Consider the following 19,901-nt stretch of genomic DNA (forward strand, 5'->3'; position numbering starts at 1 on the left):
TGAAAATCGGTAATTAATAGCAAAACCGTTAAAATCTGTAAAAAGGACATCACTAAAAAGTTACGGTTTTCCTGCTGTCACGCCATCCCTAATTTATGACAATCCGGGCATATAATTGCTATATATTATATAAAGTTAGAAAGAGATGGTCCTGTGGATTCTCATAGTAAAAACCAATAAAATGTGAGACAGACGATCACTACAACAATGACAATTTGTTATATAAATTCCTTGCCTCCCACTTCCCCTTACTACTGAAACAAACATCGTCTATGGAGTTGGTGGTCTGTATCCTAAATGTTATTGGTCTGTGATAATAATATCTTTACCACACTTTATCAACTATCACATCAACTAAATTCTTAAAATAAAGTTTGAATTGAAACGCAAATTGTTATTTGTTTTTGTATTTAACTAAAAGCTTAGTTTACTTGTTCTTACAAGATATTTCTTAATCCCACGATGCGCTTCTGATAAAACTAAAACTTGAAGTAAAATCACAATCCTCTACCCTCTACGCCAGTGAGATTCTTCAAGATGAATATTTCAATAGAAAAGAAAAGAAGCGATTGTGCAGCCTTGCCAAAAGGCTGGCAAAGAGAGGAAGTAATTAGAAAATCTGGACTTTCAGCTGGGAAAGTTGACGTTTATTACTACAGGTACATACTGTCACCATTTCATTTCTATAATTATTTTTATTAAGTTCTTGATTTTTTCTCAATGAGCCTAAATTCCGTACAATTCAATCAGTTCATATTGCACAAATAGTTTCTCAAAAAATATAATAAGTAATACTGTACAGTGCTGTAAAATACTTGTACCATTTTGACCATCTGGGATATTGGATAGCAATTTATGTTATATATGGATTATTTTCTGAATAATTGGCTAGTGCACAGTGTTAATAACAGTCATTTATCATTGCACTAAAATTTTAATTTGATATTCACATGTTATTTTTACATTATAAATTGTTGCCAATCATTTATTTGGTTGAACATCCACTACATCCATTGCTAGTAAATTTAACGCAACATACTAACACAGCTATCAATGGCTGAGTGGTCTGTGGTGACAATATATTTTTGTGTAGCCCAACAGGTAAAAAGTTTCGCAGTAAACCTGAGCTAGTTCGTTATCTGGGTGATAGTGTGGACTTGTCGTGTTTCGACTTTCAGCAGGGTCAAATAAACACTATGCTGCTGTGCAAGGCCAAGAAAGCTCGAGCGCAGTTTGACTACAGGTTCCCACATTCGTGTCATAACTTCTCTCACTTGTGTTGTGTTCATTAGTGCAGTCCTGCTTTGTGTTACATTTGTTTATGCTCTATATCCAAAAGCTTGTGTCAAAGTGCTCTAGATGTAATTTACTTATTAATACAGACCTCATATTGTTTGTATTACTTAGCCTTAGATCAAGCATTTTTATGGAAAACCAGTTGTTTCATTAGATCAACACTTATAGCAGCTTGTAAAGGATTAGTTACCACACTTTGATTTTTATTTTTCTATGCTCACTCCCCCACAATGCTTATTTACTATATACACAAGCTTTTAAAATTGAAAATTTTCTGTATATACTTTTTGTCACTATTATATAAGAATAAATGCTTACTTCTGTAGTATAGTGTGTTTAAATTAAATAAAGTGTGAGAAAGAGCACCTACAGTAGGGTATCTGCTCTGATCAAGGGTTATTTAAGAATTTTATTTTAGTGAAAAAATTTCAGAAAAAATCAGAAAATGGCTGTAAGATGCTAAATGTAAATATCATAATATGCTGAAACATAGAGATCATGAGCTTTACATGTTGCAAGAGACTATTTGATTATTTACTGATCTAAATTATTAGTCAGTTATGATTTTCATATTACAAATTATGTAATTTTAAATACATATCAAAATTTGCAGACCGGCAGGAATACTGGCACCGATTCTAAGCACAACCTAATTTTAGAGTATTCGCACCCTCTTCTTACTAATGTAATATGAAAAGGACAGAAGCAGTTTGACATTTCTAAATTAAATTTTTAGATGGTAAAACCTGTGTTTTAGCACGCACTCGCGAACCTACTGTTTAAATTTGTATTGTGCACTAAAATTTAGAGTCTTTAAATGTGAAAGTCATGTTCCGTTCCTTTTTTAGCATTAGTAAAAAGAAAAGGATGCAGATACTCTAAATTTAGTTTAGAGAGAGACTAGAGAATCGGGGCCAATGTGTGTTTAAAATTATCTAGAAATTTCCTTGAGGTGTAAGAGGTAAAGTTTAGGTGAAGTGTAGGAGGTAAAACACTAAACGAATTATAAAATAAATTACAACAAAAGCTTTTAATAAGTTTGAGCCCTTCAAATGTTAAATTAAGTAAATTTTCTACCACTTACTCAGCAATTGGTTCATTATTAAGAAAAACCGGCCGAGTGTGAGTCAGGCTCGCGCATTGATGGTTCCGTGCTACAGTCGTATTTTTTCGACATTATGCACGATAATTCAAAAACTATAATGCATAAAAATAAATAAAAATTTGTTTTAGAATGCACAGGTGAAGACCTTTCATATGATATCCCACATGATATAGTTACTTACTTCAAAAATTGAAAATACTAATTATTACTTCATGACCACAATTTAATTTTTTTTGTGTGATGTAATTACAAATTCACGGTTTTCATATTTTTCCCCGAATATCTGCTATACTACCAAATTTAATGATAATAGGTCAACAGGAAGTACCCTGTAGGTTTCTTGACAGACCGACAGACATACAGACAACTAAGTGATCCTATAAGGGTTCCGTTTTTCCTTTTGAGGTACAGAACCCTAAAAAAAACAAATGGTTAATCTGCTCTTTTAAGAAACTCTAATGATAACACACCAGCAATTTCCAATATAACAATAATATACATTGCTGGATAGTTTCATTCTGCTGACGAGGTTTTTTATGTGTACATTATAAATTAGGTTTTTAGGTACACATAATATTATTATAATAGCTGAATGCACATTTCTTTTCAAAAGTTTTTAAATAAATTGTGTGACCATACACTGTTGAATTGGTGTGAATGAAAATAGGCTACTTGACAATTTTTTTAAGTTGGTCTTAAATGGTTAATATTTGTCCTATTATATCAAAAAAATTAACACTATATTTTTTTGCGCCCTAAAAACCGTAAAACTTTAATTTAAAAAATATTTTTCTTAGACAGGTGAAAACACTGTCGGCCATGTTTGGCCGATAGATTATCTGTGCTCTGACGTCATGCATTTGTAAACAACAGTATAACCACAGGGTTATGCTGTTGTTTACAAATGCATGACGTCAGAGCACAGATAATCTATCGGCCAAACATGGCCGACAGTGTTTTCACCTGTCTAAGAAAAATATTTTTTTAAATTAAAGTTTTACGGTTTTTAGGGCGCAAAAAAATATAGTGTTAATTTTTTTGATATAATAGGACAAATATTAACCATTTAAGACCAACTTAAAAAAATTGTCAAGTAGCCTATTAGTGTGGATGTTTTCATATTATATAATAACAAAAAATTTAAGTTTGATAAAAATTAATAGTTGGAAGAATTATTCGATTTTACTTTGCATGTGGTCAATTTATTATTATCGTTGTCCAATGGCAATGTAACTTACTTCTTGTATTCATTTGTTTATTATTTCCTCGCAAATGAGAGAAAAATACTACACAAGTCTGACCAGAATAGCAATTAACTGCCTCGTTTAGTTTAAAAGAACTTGCCTAGGTTAGACTTTTAAAATCACTTTGGAAGTATGTACTCTGCTTCACCTAGTCCTAGTATTACTTGACCGTAAATTGCTTTATTTCTGGCCAGGAGTAGTGTACTATTTTCAAACCAAACACCTATAATGATAACATCTGCACATTCTCAGTATGTAACAAGTGCTTAGATTCATAAAGCATGACTAATATTGCATGAAATGATATATTATAAACTTCCATTAGTATTGGCATTTATGCATTTTTTTAAAAGGTTATTGAGACAATTACATAATATGTAAATAATAACTTGTTTCATGTTTGTATTGTAAATGTGTGTCATTTGTGTGTTTTCATATTTTTAGCAAAAGATTTAACTTATAATAAACATTTACATTAGATTTCTGTTTTTAGGGTTCCATAGTAAAACAAGAAACCATGAAAGTTTGTCCATCTGTCTGTGTCCAACCATTTTAAAAATAAACAATTGGTTTCTATAATTGAAAAGTACAGTAGGTAAATAGAAACCTATTAATTATCGCTCTGCGGAGGCGTATTTAAATTTTGAAAACAAAATATTTCGGAAACCTGAACATGAAATCGCGAGTCAATTTTTTTTTGTTTAAAGACTGTTTAGCTGAAGCTAAAGTTTTTAGCAACTAGTACCTACAGAACATACTTTATATGGGTTCTGCTTCTGACACACATTTGACCAGTTTTATTGTCATTGTAAAAACAGTCTTACATGGTTTGTTCCCTTTATTAAATACTAGCTGATGCCCGCGACTTCGTCCGCGTGGAATTAGGTTTTTCAAAAATTCCGTGGGAACTCTTTGATTTTCCGGGATAAAAAGTAGCCTATGTCCTTCCCCGGGATGTAAGCTAACTCTGTTTTTAAACCAAATTTCATCGAAATCGGTTTTACTGTTGGGCCGTGAAAAGCTAGCAGACAGACAGACAGACAGACACACTTTCGCATTTATAATATTAGTATGGAAGTATGGATATTGTGGCTAATTCCGTTGTACACAATCTCTAAACTAAACTAAAATGGCACGTCTAAATCTATTGCTATCCCTTTCATAATGTTGGTTGCGGAAAAGGATAGTATTGATTTAGACCTGTTAATTTAGTTTAGTTTGGAGATTGTGTACTAGAGAATCGGCCCCAATACCTACCAGTTACAAAATTCATCAATTAATTCTTTAAAGATATTTGCAAATGCGACGTACTTAAATGCGAAAACAAAATTTTACCTACTGCGAATACTGTCTATGACTTGTTTAATAAATTCCTAAATAAGTTTTCCTTATTTGATTTAATGTAGACTAAATTAATGTATTTGATTAGGGGTGTCCGCTCAGATGCATCGCTCGTGCCTCCAATTCGTCAGACAGCATCAATTTTCAAACAGCCAGTCACAGTGTACAAAACTCAGGAGAGTAAAGTGAAAACTGACTTAAAACATGGCACTCAAGAGAAACCTAAGCAACTGTTTTGGGAGAAACGCTTAGAGGTAATTGTTTTTCAGTAATAGTGACCTAACTCGCAAAAAATTGAACAAACTAAAGCGCCGATGGCATTGGCTGGACAACGAGTATTTTTGTCTTTATGAGTGACTGAAGTAGAACAATTTTGTACATTTGTACAATGTGCAAAAAGTTACGCTTCTGACTGGTATTCCACGACACATTAGGGCGCTTATTAAAAAAAACATTTTTCTGCCCTAGATAAGTCGATAAAATGTCCAAAAATATTGAATCTGCTGCTATAGAGAAAATTGTTCATAAATCATTCAGTCTAACTTTTAATTAAATGAACAATTTTTTCTCAAGTTGCCCTTGATGCATGTTATATTAATTTTCTTTATCCAAAACTTTTTCTTGCAGGGATTAACTGCTTGTGACGCAAATGGAGTGATTGGCACGACCTCTTTACCTAAGTATATCCAATCTTTGGGGCCGTATACTTCAGATGCTACTACAATACAGTCATTAGCCACTGCTTTACATGTTTCATCACAACCTATAACAGGTATGTATGTATTTTAACAATAATCTAAAGCTAATTTAAAAATTCAGCCATACAAGTTTTAACTGTATGCACCAAAAAGTTTCAGATTCATAATACATACACATAAACCCCATGTTGTCCAGCACAGGGGTACAACGGCCTTGTATAATCAATCCATCAGCCTGTTTGCGTCCACTGCTGGACATAGGCCTTTCGAAGAGCGCGCCAAATTGGCGCTGCTCATTAGAAGTAGTGCCCATACTGACCACGCTGGGCAGGCGGGTTGGTCAGCGCAGGGCTGTAGGCTATTTCGCACTAGTGACGCTGCTGCCCGTCTCTGGTCTGTATTATTTAAAGCCAAGCCATATGGAATGGTTATCCCGCCATTCTTCGGTCGTCATATCCTCGTCCGCTGATTCGCAGGGGGCACCACGTGCAGGTGAGGTTGACATTTGGGGTGCTAAGATGTTAGCGCACCCCCTTACCCCCCCTGTAATATGTTGTATAATCAACTAAGTGCAAATTAGTTTCATCTTTTGCGGTAGAAAAGAAAGGATAATTGCATCACTTCTCTATAGATGTAAAGCTTAGGCAAATGGCACATTTTCAGGACAAAGCGGTTCAAAGCAAGTTATAATGGAGAGCCCAGGGGTTTTTTTAAACCCTGATCAACCATTGATCGCCGCTGTTACTATAACTAAAGATGATTTGCGCCGTCAAGAGGAGCGCGTGAAGCGGGCGCGGCTCAGACTGCAAGAGGCCCTGGCGGCCGCATAGGGGCGCGCCGGCGACGGGGACGTGCAGACCTCCGCCGCCGACTCGCAGCAGGGAGCACAGGAAGACGACGACCCCGTCGAACAAATGCTGCCGGACTCCACCGCCGATTCCCCTAAACCCTGCATTTCCGAGTGTGTTGTCGACAGCACTAGTTAAGAACAAAAGTATGCTCTTAGCAAGGGAGGTATTTCTCAGAGACGGAAGTGCCTACTACGCCGCCGATTTCTGAGAAGAACGCAGGAAGTCGAACAAATGCTGCCAGACTACTTTAATAATACTTCTTCTAATTCTTCAAACTTGAGTGTGTTGTCTAATGTCTACAACTCTACAGGCTAGTCTATTTTTTAATCCCGGAGACCAAAATGACGTGTCGTGTGTTGCCTGTTTTTTATGGCTCTTTAATAGTGATGTGGTGCAATCGATACTTACGATAAAATATTTATTGGCTTTCTCGAGAGATGTGTAATGAGACAACAAAATGTGTTGAAAATAATTTCAATTCAAATGTAATAAGTATGGGCTGATTCTCAATTTATAAATTTACATACTATAGAAAAATTCCTTAGATGAATTAATTTGTATTTTTTGTTACTAATTATTCTTCTTTTAATTAATATGTGATTACTGCTACTTTTTAATCTCGTAATTATACATTCCGTATGTTTATTTTATTCGTGATGTACGAAATATTATTTTATTAACGATTTTAATCTGAACCAGAGCCCTAATGGTTCTGGACCACACTATTTTTGTTAAGCTGGTATCATTATTTTAATTTGATATTTCTAGCTGTCATTTTGGTCTCTGGGGTTAAAAAATAGACTATAGTTAAGAATATGACAATGTATTTAAACATGACTTATGGAACATTGCTTTTCATAGCCAAAAGTATGGCCACCAAATCTCATCTTAATGAGGAAGTTTCAGAGCGAACGTGCCATAAAATTTTCATAGATGGCGCTTAAATACTAACACCACTAAAAACGAAAAATAATATATTATATATATTATGATCTATGCTTTAGGTCAAGTATAACTATTTATATATATATATATATATAAAAATAGCCTCGATAGCTCAACGGTTATAGGAGCGGACTGAAAACCGAAAGGTCGCCGGTTCAAATCCCACCGGTTGCACTATTGTCGTACCTACTCCTAGCACAAGCTTTACGCTTAATTGGAGGGGAAAGGGGAATTTTAGTCAGCAATTTGGCTAATATTCTTAATCCTGACGTTTCTTCCCCGATGCAAAATTAAATATTTACTTCTATTATAGTTCACAGATTTTGTGGCGAAGAAATATAAGAAGAACTGCAGTGCACGCTAGCTGTTACTCTTCATCTATGTCATTGATTGACACGACCTAAACATTAAAGCATAGATCATATAGATATATGTAGTATGTATTATTTTACGTTTTTAGTGGTGTTAGTATTTTTAAGCACCATCTATGAAAATTTTATCGAACGTTGGCTAAAACCCCCTCATTGTGTATTTATCATATTGTAAACCTATTTATGATCTTTATTTAAGAAAAATTTGGTAAGTACTTTTTCTCATGAGCAAGGTTTATAAGTACATATTGTAATACATATTATTATACTACAAATATTAATATTACATATTTATATTTATGTATGAACTACTAATAAATTAGTATAATGTAGGCTGTAGCTGTATATTTTATACCTAATAGAAGTTAATTGAAATTACTGTATCAACTGCCAATTATGTAACAAGATCATTTTTTAATCACATACTTAACTTAGTTTTAGGTTACGCTTCATTTTGATATCACATTCGAAATTAGAAATTGGTAATAAAAAAGCATTACCAATTATCTAACCTTATGGTCTTTATAAACTCGGCCTTTTGAATCAATAATTGAGAAAAACGTTCTGAAATAATATAGTTGTAATTTAAATAAATGCAATCATAAGTCACAACCTCGTAGTTTGGGTATTTTACTAGGTAAATCATTATAATAATTATTAATAATGTTTATAAGTTTCAAGTTTGTCATCTTTGTGGTAACAGTGGTTTTATAATAATAAAAAATCTTAATTACTCAAGTATATTAATTTTTATTGAACACTTGAAAACAAGCTTTGAACAATCGTCTTGTGCGATTGTGAATTTAAGTAAGATGTAAGTATTAAAATTAAATTAAATCACCGCAACAGCTACAATACTGGTACATTTTTAATAATAATAATAATGTTTCTTTATTTAAGGTAAAAACCCAAAGCATACCAAAAATATACAAAATTAAAATAAGTAAATAATCATACTTAAATATAGTATACTTAAGTATAATAAGCAAATTAATTAGGTATTTATATAATAAAATAAGATTATTTAAGTCAAAACTGCATACTAAAGGTGTGCAGAGCTATTTTCTGTTCTCATTTAAGATGCCTAATCTATTCTCAAGTAAGATTTCTTTAGGCACAATTTACATTGAAAGGGAATGGAACGGAAGGGTCAATTTCACCTAGACACTCCGCCAAAGTTCGAAAACGCGCGAGCTTTCCGCGGAAGACCTGCGACCTTTATTACTCGATCTAGTTTGTATGTTAACACAGTTAACATAAAACTCATTATACGAAGTACAATTTCGTTACGAAAAGTCGCTTCCATTCCATTCTCTTTTAATGTGAATGGAGCCTAAATATTACAGCAACATACATTACAGCAGTTGCCCACACCTTTAAATCGGTCACAAGGATGCAAGCTTTTTCTGTAGTCTGCACAAGTAAGATAGGTTCAATGGTTAAGTTATGAAACGATACCAGACACTTAGCATTTATACTACACATAATTTAGTAATTAGTAAGTATGTATGGAATACAGAATTTTATTACATAAATACCTAGTAATTAGCTCAGTTATATTAGTAATATTTAAGTACAGTGTGAAAAGGAATAAACTTAATTGAGACAGCTAAAAATATGCAAGATTGAAATTCAATACCTACTCAGTACTTAAAAGCTTTTTATGTGTTTGATACACATAAATAAAAACTGAACATACTATAAATAGTGTGGTTTACAAAACTTGTAGATTAAAATCATCAATATAAATGACAAGATATGGTCAAGCGAACAAAATTTTTCACGGTTTTGGAACCAAATAAATCAGCGCCACCTCTTAGATACTAATGAACGACCCGTTTGAAATCCAGACGTCACTGAGGTTGCATTGGTGCTAAAGCACCACTGAGTCTGTGCCATTTTGTTTGTTCAATAGCCCTGTCCATACGAAGTAATATATAAGCCAATGATTAAAATACTAACTTTGTTAGAACTACCTATAAATCATTAATTAATATTATATTTATAATATAAGCAATTTACATCTAAAATGACAACCTTAGATCAAAATGTATAATGGACTTGTTTTTAAAAGGCCCCATGCATTATTAAACTCCAAGCAGAGAAATATAATCTATTAAAGTACTTAATTAATACTATAAAAAACATCTGCTAAATCCTAAAAGATTGACTAGATTTGGTCATAATATTCGCTAAATAATTTCAAAATAATGCAAATGATATGTCAGAATAATTTCTATTTTAAAATACTCAATTAAGTGAAGTGATATGTCATGAATTCTATTCAATAAAATTTAATTAAGTCCAAGGATAGAAATTAGAATACAAAATTGTACCAACTACAAGGTACCCAAGAAAATAACACTGTATAATTTGTGATTGAAAGTCAGGCATTCTCCTGGATATTAAAAAGGTTTTCCATTTACTATACATATTGTCGACTCCTTCCAAATTAGCAATAGACAAATGGTGTGATGGTATTCTCTTACCAACACCAATGCGACGAAAATGCTCATTGATGGTGTTTTGATCTGAAGTTGGAGTAGGACCAACATTCATCTTACTTGAGCAAATCCAGTATAAAACTGGACTGGCCGAAGCCAAGAGTCTTGTTGCCACTTGGATATGGACAAATGCAATGCAAAAAATTGTTAAAGCCATTGCATGTATCACATATACAAAGAAGGAAGGATCATTGGCCCCAAAAGATTTAGAATACTGTTTTTGTCTGTATGTTATTTTGCTTGGATAACCATAATTAAAAATGTTATCTTTTAATCCAAGTCTAAAACATAATCGTAAATTGTTTTTAATATAACATAAACAATTATTCAAGATTAAGAATATGATAGGGAATGCGAGCATAAAATTTGGTATTTGTTTTAACTTATAGTATTTAAATAAACCTACATCCCAATAGTGATTTTGTACATAAGAGTATGACAAAGGCAGTGAACTATTACACCATGGACTTTCAGCTGTTCCTGGTAATATAAATTCAGAGCTGGATAAAAATTCTGGCAAATTGTGATCACTATGGATACAAAATTTAAAGTAATTGTATGTTTGCACTAAAACAAATGGAATGATGGCTACTATCACAGTCATGAACAGTGCTACACTAGATGTAAACAATGGTAGAAGTAAAAAGGGAAGAATTATTCTATGCTTGAGAGTCTTATATTTGTACACAATTTCAGGTAAAGTTCGCTCTATCACATTTTTGAAACTAGCATACAAAATGAAACCTAAATTAATCATCCCATTAGATCTGGAGATCATAGAGAATCCAGCAGGTAATCCACTTGTAATGTCTATGTTGGCAAATCTTAATGTCTCATTTTCTGTACATTTGAACATTGTATAAAAAGACATAAATGCAAATGAAGACTCTGAATAAGGAGCTGAAAAAAATATACTAGCAGGATTAACACAGTATAAAATGGCAGATTTGTATGCTCTGCTTTCACTTTTCAGTATTCTTATGCTTAGTCTATGCAAGACATCAGCAGATTTCATAAAAAACAGTAAATTAACAATAGTTGCAGAGATCAGCAGAGAACTATGGAAATTAAGAAATGAACCTAAAATACTATTGAATATATAGGCAACATACCTTACAATTAGTGGAAACAAAGGAAAAAACGCTAAACAATTTTCATAAGTGTACCCATATTGAGCTATATGTACAAAATACTGTGCATCCCATCGTTTCATGCCACCAAGAATTATATCAACTATAATGTCAACTCTACTTTTACGCAAAGTTGGATCCTCCGGACTAATAAACACATCTGCATTGTGATCCGGAAGAATAACATTGGAGACAGCTTGAAGAAACAGCACAAAAACCCTCGAGCTAAAAGCAAACCAGAGTATTTTCTGACGCGGAGAATACATCTGGAACAATATGTGTATTTAACTAGTTATTTTAATATTAAGATATATTATTTTACATTGAACAAGAAAGTTATTGATTAAAATCTAACCTCAATAACCTACTAAGAACTTTACTCGAAACTATTTCATTGGTATTTACATGTACTCTGTGGTATTTACATCTGTATTAAGGTAGGTACAGTACGGTTTTATCTACATAAAACAATTTTCATTATGTCTAACTTTTAGTAATAATAAATTACAAAAGAAATAATCGTTTTCATTTCGTAATGTATACTTATATTATGTATTTTCAAGTAAGTTGGTCTGTGACCTAATATAATACTATAGGTCTGTGATCACCACCACACACCACACCACACGTATTATATACTCTTTGCCACACTCCTCTCTATGGTTTACCTATATTATGAACTAGATGATGCCCGCGACGATTTAGGTTTTTAAAAATCCCATGGGAACTCTTTATTTTTCGGGATAAAAAGTAGCCTATGTCCTTCCCCGGGATGCAAGCTATATCTGTACCAAATTTCGTCAAAATCGGTTGAACGGATGGGCCGCGAAAGGCTGACAGACAGACAGACACACTTTCGCATTTGTAATACCTATTAGTATGGATTTTGAGGAATTTACTTACATGTTGTCAGTAATCTGTGGCCCTACCGCGGTTGTTTGACAGCTACAATGTCACGATCGCAATCATCTCTGATTGGTTAATGCTCGCTCACTATTGGCCACAATGCATTGTTGCAAGAAGAATTGAGATTGTAATAATGATTGATGCAGGTTTTAGACAATCGCCCTACTGATGTGGGCGTGGGTCAGTGTTTCCATGTACACGGTAATTACCGTAGATGCACCGTAATTCAGCCCTAATCTACCGTCAAGGTAATATGGCCATTACCTTGACCGTGTCACCGTAATACAAAATCACGTTAAGAATTCATAATATACTGCGTAATACGAGTACGAATCTCAGTCACCTAAGCATATTTCATAATGGCAACATTTCTCTTGCTCTCGGTTTAAGCATCAAATCTCAGCAATCTATTTTCGTCCTTATTCAAGCAATTAGGAAGGAGTCAAATGTAAAACTAATAAGATTTAACAAAATATTAATATGAATAAATCCGTATATGAAAAAGATATTGCTATGCTAGGAGAGTCAGATTCAGAATAATATTAATAGTTGATTAAAAAGCAAATTCGTGACGTTTTTTCTTTTAAAAATGACACGGTAATTTACACGGTATTCTTTTAGCTAATCCACCGTAATTTAATCTAGAAACACCGTAATTTTAACCCTTGAACACGGTAATTCTCGATTTACATATGGAAACACTGGCGTGGGTGTCCTTTAATTTTCCTCAGACTAACTATAATTTTCGTAGGAAATAGGAATTCGGCATTCGCACCCAAGACCACAGATATACACCTACCGTAGATAGAGTAATAAAAGTAGATACAGGAACGTTTGCTTTCTCATTCACTAAAAAGAGAGCACAGATAAAGTAACTAATGTGATAAACAGAGACGCAGCTAACCTATTTTGTCCCTTATCGTGTAACTGGTTTTTTTCAAGAATACATACAAGGAATGCAACTTTAGTTGCAAAACAAACTGAGAATTCGTGACTCTCATCAGTTATTTACTTGTTTTCACATAAAAAAACGTTTAATACAAATATTGTTGATCGGTTAGTATAAATATTGACTACTAAACAATGTTATTCATCGTTACGTCGTGCTATCGCTTTCTCATACGCGGTTACACAGTACTTTAATCTACTTTTATTACTCTATCTATGTTCATGACACATCACACATGCGTAATATGCTTATTCATAGATTCTACACAAGCGTAATGTCGTGCCTTCTCAAAAAACTTAAAAACAAAACTATAGGTAATACCTACACCTTATAAATTTGAACCATACCTATTAGGTATGGTTCAATTTTATAAGGTGTGGTAAGGGGTGTGCATATATATATAATTTTGTTTGTACAAATAAAAAGATTATCATAAGCGTTTTCAAACTTTATTGATTAGTGTTTTGTATTAATATTACTCTAGATATAATTATTCATGGAAATTTAACGAAACCCCTAACAAAACTGAGCAACAGTTATCGCTTCTGTTTTTAAACTTAAAATAATTTGCTAACTACACATTATAGATCAAAACACAATATTGTTGGTTCTACCACCGAAAAGAGAAATGACAAAATTTACTCTACAACCGCTGAATACCTACCATGCCTATCTTTAGGGTTCCGTACCTGGAATAGGTAAAACGGAACCCTTACAGGATCACTTTGTTGTCTGTCTGTCTGTCAAGAAACCTAAAGGGTACTTCCCGTTGACCTAGAATCATGAAATTTGGCAGGTAGGTAGGTCTTATAGCAGACATTCGGGGAAAATCTGAAAACCACGAATTTGTGGTAACATCACACAAAAAAAATTAAATTGTGGTCATGAATTATTAATAATTAGTATTTTCAATTTTGGAAGTAAAATAACTATATCAAGTGGGGTATCATGTGAAAGGTCTTCACCTGTGCATTCTAAAACAGATTTTTATGCATCATACTTTTTGGATTATCGTACAAAATGTCGAAAGAATACGACTGTAGTATGGAACCCTCGTTGCGCGAGCCTGACTCGCACTTGGCCGGGTTTTTTATTATTTATTTAATAGCACTCTGAGAGTTATACTATGTTCCTTTCATCGAAGACCAACATGACACAATCTGTATTGAATTCCAAATGTAACACACTGGTAATAAGGAAACTATATAAGGAAAATAAACACAATTTCACGTTGCTGGTACTTATCTTAATATAAAAATAATCGAGTAGGTAATCAATTATGCAAAGTGTATTTTTTTCATGTTCGATTTCTTTATTCAAGCATTAGTGAGTAAGGAAAATTAAAAATGACTGTACACAACAATAGCACATCAATTTAACTCCATATCTGCCACCACACTTGTTTCTAAAGCAAAACTATTACATAAAACTACATCATTTACCTAACATTGCGAAAACCTAAAAATATGTACTGATAGGACTGTAAGACATACAAGAAAACCTTGGTAATAATATAATATATTATTTTATCCATAGCAAACATGTTAAATGTTTACAATATAACCGTTACCAATGATTTACGTCTACAAGGAAAATATATAATACCTTAAGTAAGAAGGAATGAATTTAAATTATTAAATTTAAAAGACAACCTATTTAAATTATAGACCATTAATTGATACAGGAATTTCAATGAAGAGTCAAAATTCAGGGCAAAGTTTTGTCTTTCAATATAACATAATATAAATGTTATAAAAATTATAACTTACTTGCACGACACGATTGAACAAACAATAGTACTGATTCTGAGCACAACCTAATTTTAGAGTATTCGCATCCTCTTCTTACTAAGGTAATATGAAAAGGACAGACGCAGTTTGACAGTTTTAAATTTTTAGATGGTAAAAGTCGCGAGCCTTCTGCTTAAATTTGTAGCGTGCACTAAAATTTAGAGTCTTTAAATGTAAAGTTATTGTTCTGTCCCTATTTAGCATTGTTAAAAAGAAAAGGATGCAGATACTCTAAATTTAGTTTAGAGACAGACAACGGAATCGGTGCCAATCTCTATATATAAAAATGAATCGCTGAATGTGTTGCTGATCGCAAATCTCGAGAACAGCTGAACCGATTTCGCTAATTATTTCTTTATAATATTTCTTGAAGTACGGAGATGGTTCTTCATCATCATGTTCAACCCATCACCGGCTCACTACAGAGCACAGGTCTCCTCTCAGAGTGAGAAGGGTTTTGGCCATAGTCTACCACGCTGGCCAAGTGCAGATTGGCAGACTTCACACACCTTTGAGAACATTATGGAGAACTCTCAGGCATGCAGGTTTCCTCACGATGTTTTCCTTCACCGTTAAAGCAAGTGATATTTTAATTACTTAAAAACGCACATGACTCCGAAAAGTTAGAGGTGCGTGCCCGGGATCGAACCCCCGACCTCCGATTGGAAGGCGGACGTCTTAACCACTAGGCTACACAGCTTCATAGGGGATGGTTCTTACGGAGAAAAATTTAAAAAATATCCTGAAAAGAATCGACTGTTAGGCGGTACGAAGTTCGCCGGGGCAGCTAGTTTTTAATATAATCACTGCATAGTTTATCAAACAAAAAAAAAAATTATAGAAGTAGAGTGAAAAATGTAAACACCATATTAATTCAAAGTTCTTATAAAGATTGAAATAATGTTCAAAATGTGGTGCAAGTGAGTAGAACAGCTAGTCAGCGCCGCGGGGGTGTTAGCTCATGGACAGCTGCCCCAGCGCCAGTAGCCTCTCCACCGCCGCGTTCACGTCGCCGAACGTTGCGATTAATGCTGAAATTAATTCATTATTATATTTCATTTATTCTTATTTCTCTATGCAATCAAATCAGAAATGTAGCGATCCGTAGGAGAACCAGAGTAACCAACATAGCTCAACGTGTTGCAGACCTCCTCCACTAGGTGGACAGACGACATCAAACGAGTCTCACAGGGAGCGCTCGTATCAGGCGGCGCCTGACGTGGTGCGTCGAAGTCCCTACAAGAGACCTATGTCCAGCAGTGGACGTCTATCGGTTGATGATGATTTCATTTGGTGAATTCACTCATGTTTGTAAACGCAAATTATACTAGCATGCCAATAATAAATTTAATTTTGTAGTGATTATTAAACAGAGGATCTTCCGAAATACGAAAAATCAACATTCTCTGTTAGTTTAAGTTTAATAAGCAGCGGTTGTTTGATAAAATTATTATCAAACAACCGCTTGTGGAAATCTACACTTCCAATTTTTCTTTCTAGGTCAACTGTCACCCCGATCGCACCGCATCGCTATTTCTGGAACCATCTCAGTCTAAGAGCTAGCGCGCATAACGGTGCGGCGAGTTGCGGTGCGTTTTAAAATCTGTAAATTTGAATTTAAATCTATGAAAATCCAGTGCGGAATTAATTCCGTAGTGCGCGCTAGCTCTAACGGTATGCCTGCTATAGGTTTCATTGACATGTACCTTGCAAATTAGCTTCTCGATTGAGGAATCCCATAGCTGCGAGCTGTTCGAGCTGCTGAGAGTAGCGCTGCTCCGGCGGCTGCTGTGTGTTGGTCTGGTTGTTCGACATCGCGGCTACCATGCGTTGCATAAACTGAGAGGGAAATTATAAAAAGATATGCGCTACTAAACAGAACAACGAAGAATAAAAATATTATAAATGCAAAAGCGTGTCTATCTCTCTGTCTGTTTGCTCGCTTTTCACGGCTTATCTGTTTAGCCGATTTTGACGGACGGTACACAAATAGCTTGCATCCCGGGGCTACATACATATATATTACATAGCTACTTTGATCTCAAAAATGAATGTTCCCACAGGATTTTAAAAATCCAAATACCGAAATTGCGGGCATCATCTACTTGGTACAGAATAAAGAAAAACGTTTATTTTTGAAAGCTGTCCCACACATTAACAGTTATATCTAGGGGTTAGATACAGAGATAGTTTGTATCCGGAAGCCAGACTTAGACTCCTTTTATTACGTAAAATCAAAGAAAGGAAGTCAGTGCGCATCATCAAGTTCAAGTAAGTAACAGAATATTAGGTCGACTAACATGGCGAGTCGCGGCGGCTGAAGCCCCGTAGTCCTCCGCACGTCCCCTCCCGTGATTTATACCAACAGATATCGGTAACCATACCCACACTACTGCTGGAGCATCAGCTCAGTGCACTGACCTGTGAGAAGAGCTCGGTGTTCTGCTGCTGGCGCGCCTGCTGGTTGGCGGCTGGCGTGGCGGCGGCGGGCGGCGCGGGCGGCACGGGCGCGGCGGCGGCGGCGGCGGGCCCAAAGCCCATGTTGTTGACGAGGCTGGGTGCTGCAGCGCGGAGCGACTCCCATGCCCTGCTGGATCTGCAAGCAGCGCGTTCAAACGCCTGCCCGGTAATTAACAACTGAGCTTTTTGGCTACGAAACTGGTTACAAATTACGGCCATTCAAATTCAAGATGGCTGAAGCGTTTTTTTTCTTCGAAAAATCGAAATTTTTGGGGTGCTGGGTTAGGAAAACGACATCCGTTTTTAAATTCAAGCTGGGCACGTAAAAAACGTTTTTTTTTAAATCATACTATTCGAAAAATGAACATTGGCAGTAGAGGTACCAAGAACATATTCCAATTTGTTCCATGAGAGTTTGAACATTCCATCTTCTAATTTTTTTATTTTTATTTTGGTTAATTGGTCCACGTTCGTGCATTCGGTATAATATATTTTGTTTTTTTTTCTCATAGGTATTGATGAAAATACCTATGAGAATAAATAAGCAGTGATAGCCTAGTGGTTAGGACGTCCGCCTTCTAATCGGAGGTCGGGGGTTCGATCCCGGGCACGCACCTCTAACTTTCCGGAATAATGTGCGTATTAATTAATTAAATATCACTTGCTTTAACGGTAAAGGAAAACATCGTGAGGAAACCTGCATGCCTGAGAGTTCTCCATAATGTTCTGAAAGGTGTGTGAAGTCTACCAATCCGCACATGGCCAGCGTGGTAGACTATGACCAAAACCCCTTCTCACTCTGAGAGGAGACCCGCGCTCTGTAGTGAGCCGGTGATGGGTTGATCATGATGATGATGATGATTGATGAAAATTCAAAATACGCTCTCGCGGAACAAAATATCACGCCACTTATGACACAAATAACTATTTTTGAAGAAATCTATGTATGTAGATGTCATTTACAAGGTTTTGCGTGTTGCTGATTACAGTGCGAAAATGTTATTTTCCTCAATTATTTTTGGAGATGGCAGAACTCACCTGTGGATTGGGACATCATCTGTTGCATCTCAGGGTTCTGCAGCTGGGCGATCATTTGCGGCATCATGGTGCGGATCTGCTCCTGCACTGCGGGTTTGTTGGCGAACATGGGGTTCTGAAACAAATGCAATCTATAGTAAAAACGTTTATTTTGTTGCTGTACATTTTAGTATTATCAGAGACAGTAGGATTTTTTAGGATGGATGTGACAAACGATCAAAGTGTGTAAAGTTGCTTTCTAGAAACTACGCGATGTGGTAACCTTTGATAGTATATAATATTTTGATAATCCCAAGAGCTCATACAAATTTTTTGATGAGATTGCGACTAAAAGTACTGTAAGTTGCTCTGGTACATCATCGTCTCGATTCTTACTAAAGTTAACTTCATGAAAAGATTTTGAGTTGAACCTGCCCAGTGGGTGTTTTTACTTACGACAATCTATTTGGTGGTAGACGGGAAAGGCAGTGACAGCAAGATGAGTTGGCTGATTCTTAATAAGTTGTGCGCAAACATTCGTATATCGGTCCATAGGCATTATGAAAGAATTACCTATGGCCTAATACCGATGCAAAGGCAATCCTTACCATGACATCCAGGGGCCCTACTACCACCGCTTAAAGTAGTAATATTTTAAAATGAAAATGTCAAAACAATTTATTGAAATATCACTACTTAAGGCAATGCTAAAAGCCTACTACTAGTAGGACCCAAGGCTCTTTTTACCTGAAAAGCAACTGATCAATATTTAGTTTGATACCTGGTTTATGAGCTGGGAGGCCATCTCCGGGTCAGCGCCAGGGCCTGCAGCATACTGTTGGTGTAGGGCGCCGACAGCATGGACTGCACGAGGCCAGGGTTCTCCGACATCTGTTGCAGCAGCGACTGGCAATGCCCGGCGTGTTGATGAGGCCGGGCCCGGCCGCGCCGCCCGCGCCCGCACCTGCGCGTCGTATTGGAGCCTCCTCGGCTCCAGGGTTCGGCAAAAGGCTGTCGGTTTTCAGCTCCTTGCTGGGGTTGGTGTCCATCTAGTAACAGTAAGCCACCGTTTGTATACAGATAGGTCCTTGGAGATGGTGATACAGACGCTAAAGCGTTTTGTATGTGTAGATGGAAAATCGACGACGGTAGGGTGTCCTGCAATATGGTGGTAAAAAAGTTCATTGAAAAAAAAATATATTAGGTACATTTTTACCAACATAAGTATTCATTGTTCAAAAGTTGTGTGTGGTTTAAAAAGTACAAGGTGGGTGCGTATTGCTTGCTGAGTGGC

General features: G+C 35.4%; 3 protein-coding genes across 4 annotated transcripts in view; 1 reads left to right on the forward strand and 2 right to left on the reverse strand.

Annotated features, from left to right (window-relative positions):
- The first annotated feature begins 319 nt into the window (after window positions 1-319).
- Window positions 320-8,592, forward strand: MBD-like (methyl-CpG-binding domain protein 2). Of its 2 annotated transcripts, XM_034977489.2 has the most exons (5): window positions 320-659; window positions 1,094-1,243; window positions 5,075-5,240; window positions 5,614-5,758; window positions 6,348-8,592. In XM_034977489.2, the coding sequence occupies exons 1-5, from the start codon at window positions 538-540 to the stop codon at window positions 6,512-6,514; spliced, it is 750 nt and encodes a 249-aa protein (XP_034833380.1). In that variant the 5' UTR covers window positions 320-537; the 3' UTR covers window positions 6,515-8,592. The 2 variants fall into 2 exon arrangements, with proteins under 2 accessions (XP_034833380.1, XP_034833381.1); XM_034977490.2 differs by lacking the exon at window positions 1,094-1,243.
- On the reverse strand, window positions 7,715-11,610 carry PIG-V (phosphatidylinositol glycan anchor biosynthesis class V). The gene is made up of 2 exons (XM_069504295.1): window positions 11,468-11,610; window positions 7,715-11,255 (listed from the first exon to the last, which is right to left on the reverse strand). The coding sequence occupies exon 2, from the start codon at window positions 11,224-11,226 to the stop codon at window positions 10,150-10,152; it is 1,077 nt and encodes a 358-aa protein (XP_069360396.1). The 5' UTR covers window positions 11,227-11,255; window positions 11,468-11,610; the 3' UTR covers window positions 7,715-10,149.
- A 2,165-nt stretch (window positions 11,611-13,775) lies between these two features.
- Window positions 13,776-19,901, reverse strand: part of LOC117989931 (ubiquilin-1-like) — an 11,823-nt gene continuing 5,697 nt past the window's right edge. Inside the window, 8 exon segments of the mRNA XM_069504317.1 lie at window positions 13,776-16,161; window positions 16,837-16,969; window positions 17,552-17,756; window positions 18,637-18,743; window positions 19,389-19,426; window positions 19,429-19,516; window positions 19,519-19,579; window positions 19,581-19,658. Coding sequence (XP_069360418.1) covers window positions 16,085-16,161; window positions 16,837-16,969; window positions 17,552-17,756; window positions 18,637-18,743; window positions 19,389-19,426; window positions 19,429-19,516; window positions 19,519-19,579; window positions 19,581-19,658 — 787 coding nt within the window. The 3' untranslated portion in view covers window positions 13,776-16,084.

The sequence above is a fragment of the Maniola hyperantus genome, chromosome 17 (genome assembly GCF_902806685.2).
Source record: "Maniola hyperantus chromosome 17, iAphHyp1.2, whole genome shotgun sequence".
In the NCBI taxonomy this organism is placed as follows: domain Eukaryota; kingdom Metazoa; phylum Arthropoda; class Insecta; order Lepidoptera; family Nymphalidae; genus Maniola; species Maniola hyperantus.

What these genes read in the sequence shown, in the direction of transcription:
- MBD-like (XM_034977489.2), top strand. Translation starts at nt 538, where the DNA reads ATGAATATTTCAATAGAAAAGAAAAGAAGCGATTGTGCAGCCTTGCCA. An exon ending in GTTGACGTTTATTACTACAG is followed by an intron (nt 660 to 1,093) that starts GTACATACTGTC and finishes ATTTTTGTGTAG; the next exon opens with CCCAACAGGTAAAAAGTTTC. An exon ending in TTCATCACAACCTATAACAG is followed by an intron (nt 5,759 to 6,347) that starts GTATGTATGTAT and finishes GCACATTTTCAG; the next exon opens with GACAAAGCGGTTCAAAGCAA.
- PIG-V (XM_069504295.1), bottom strand. Translation starts at nt 11,226, where the DNA reads ATGTCTTTTTATACAATGTTCAAATGTACAGAAAATGAGACATTAAGA.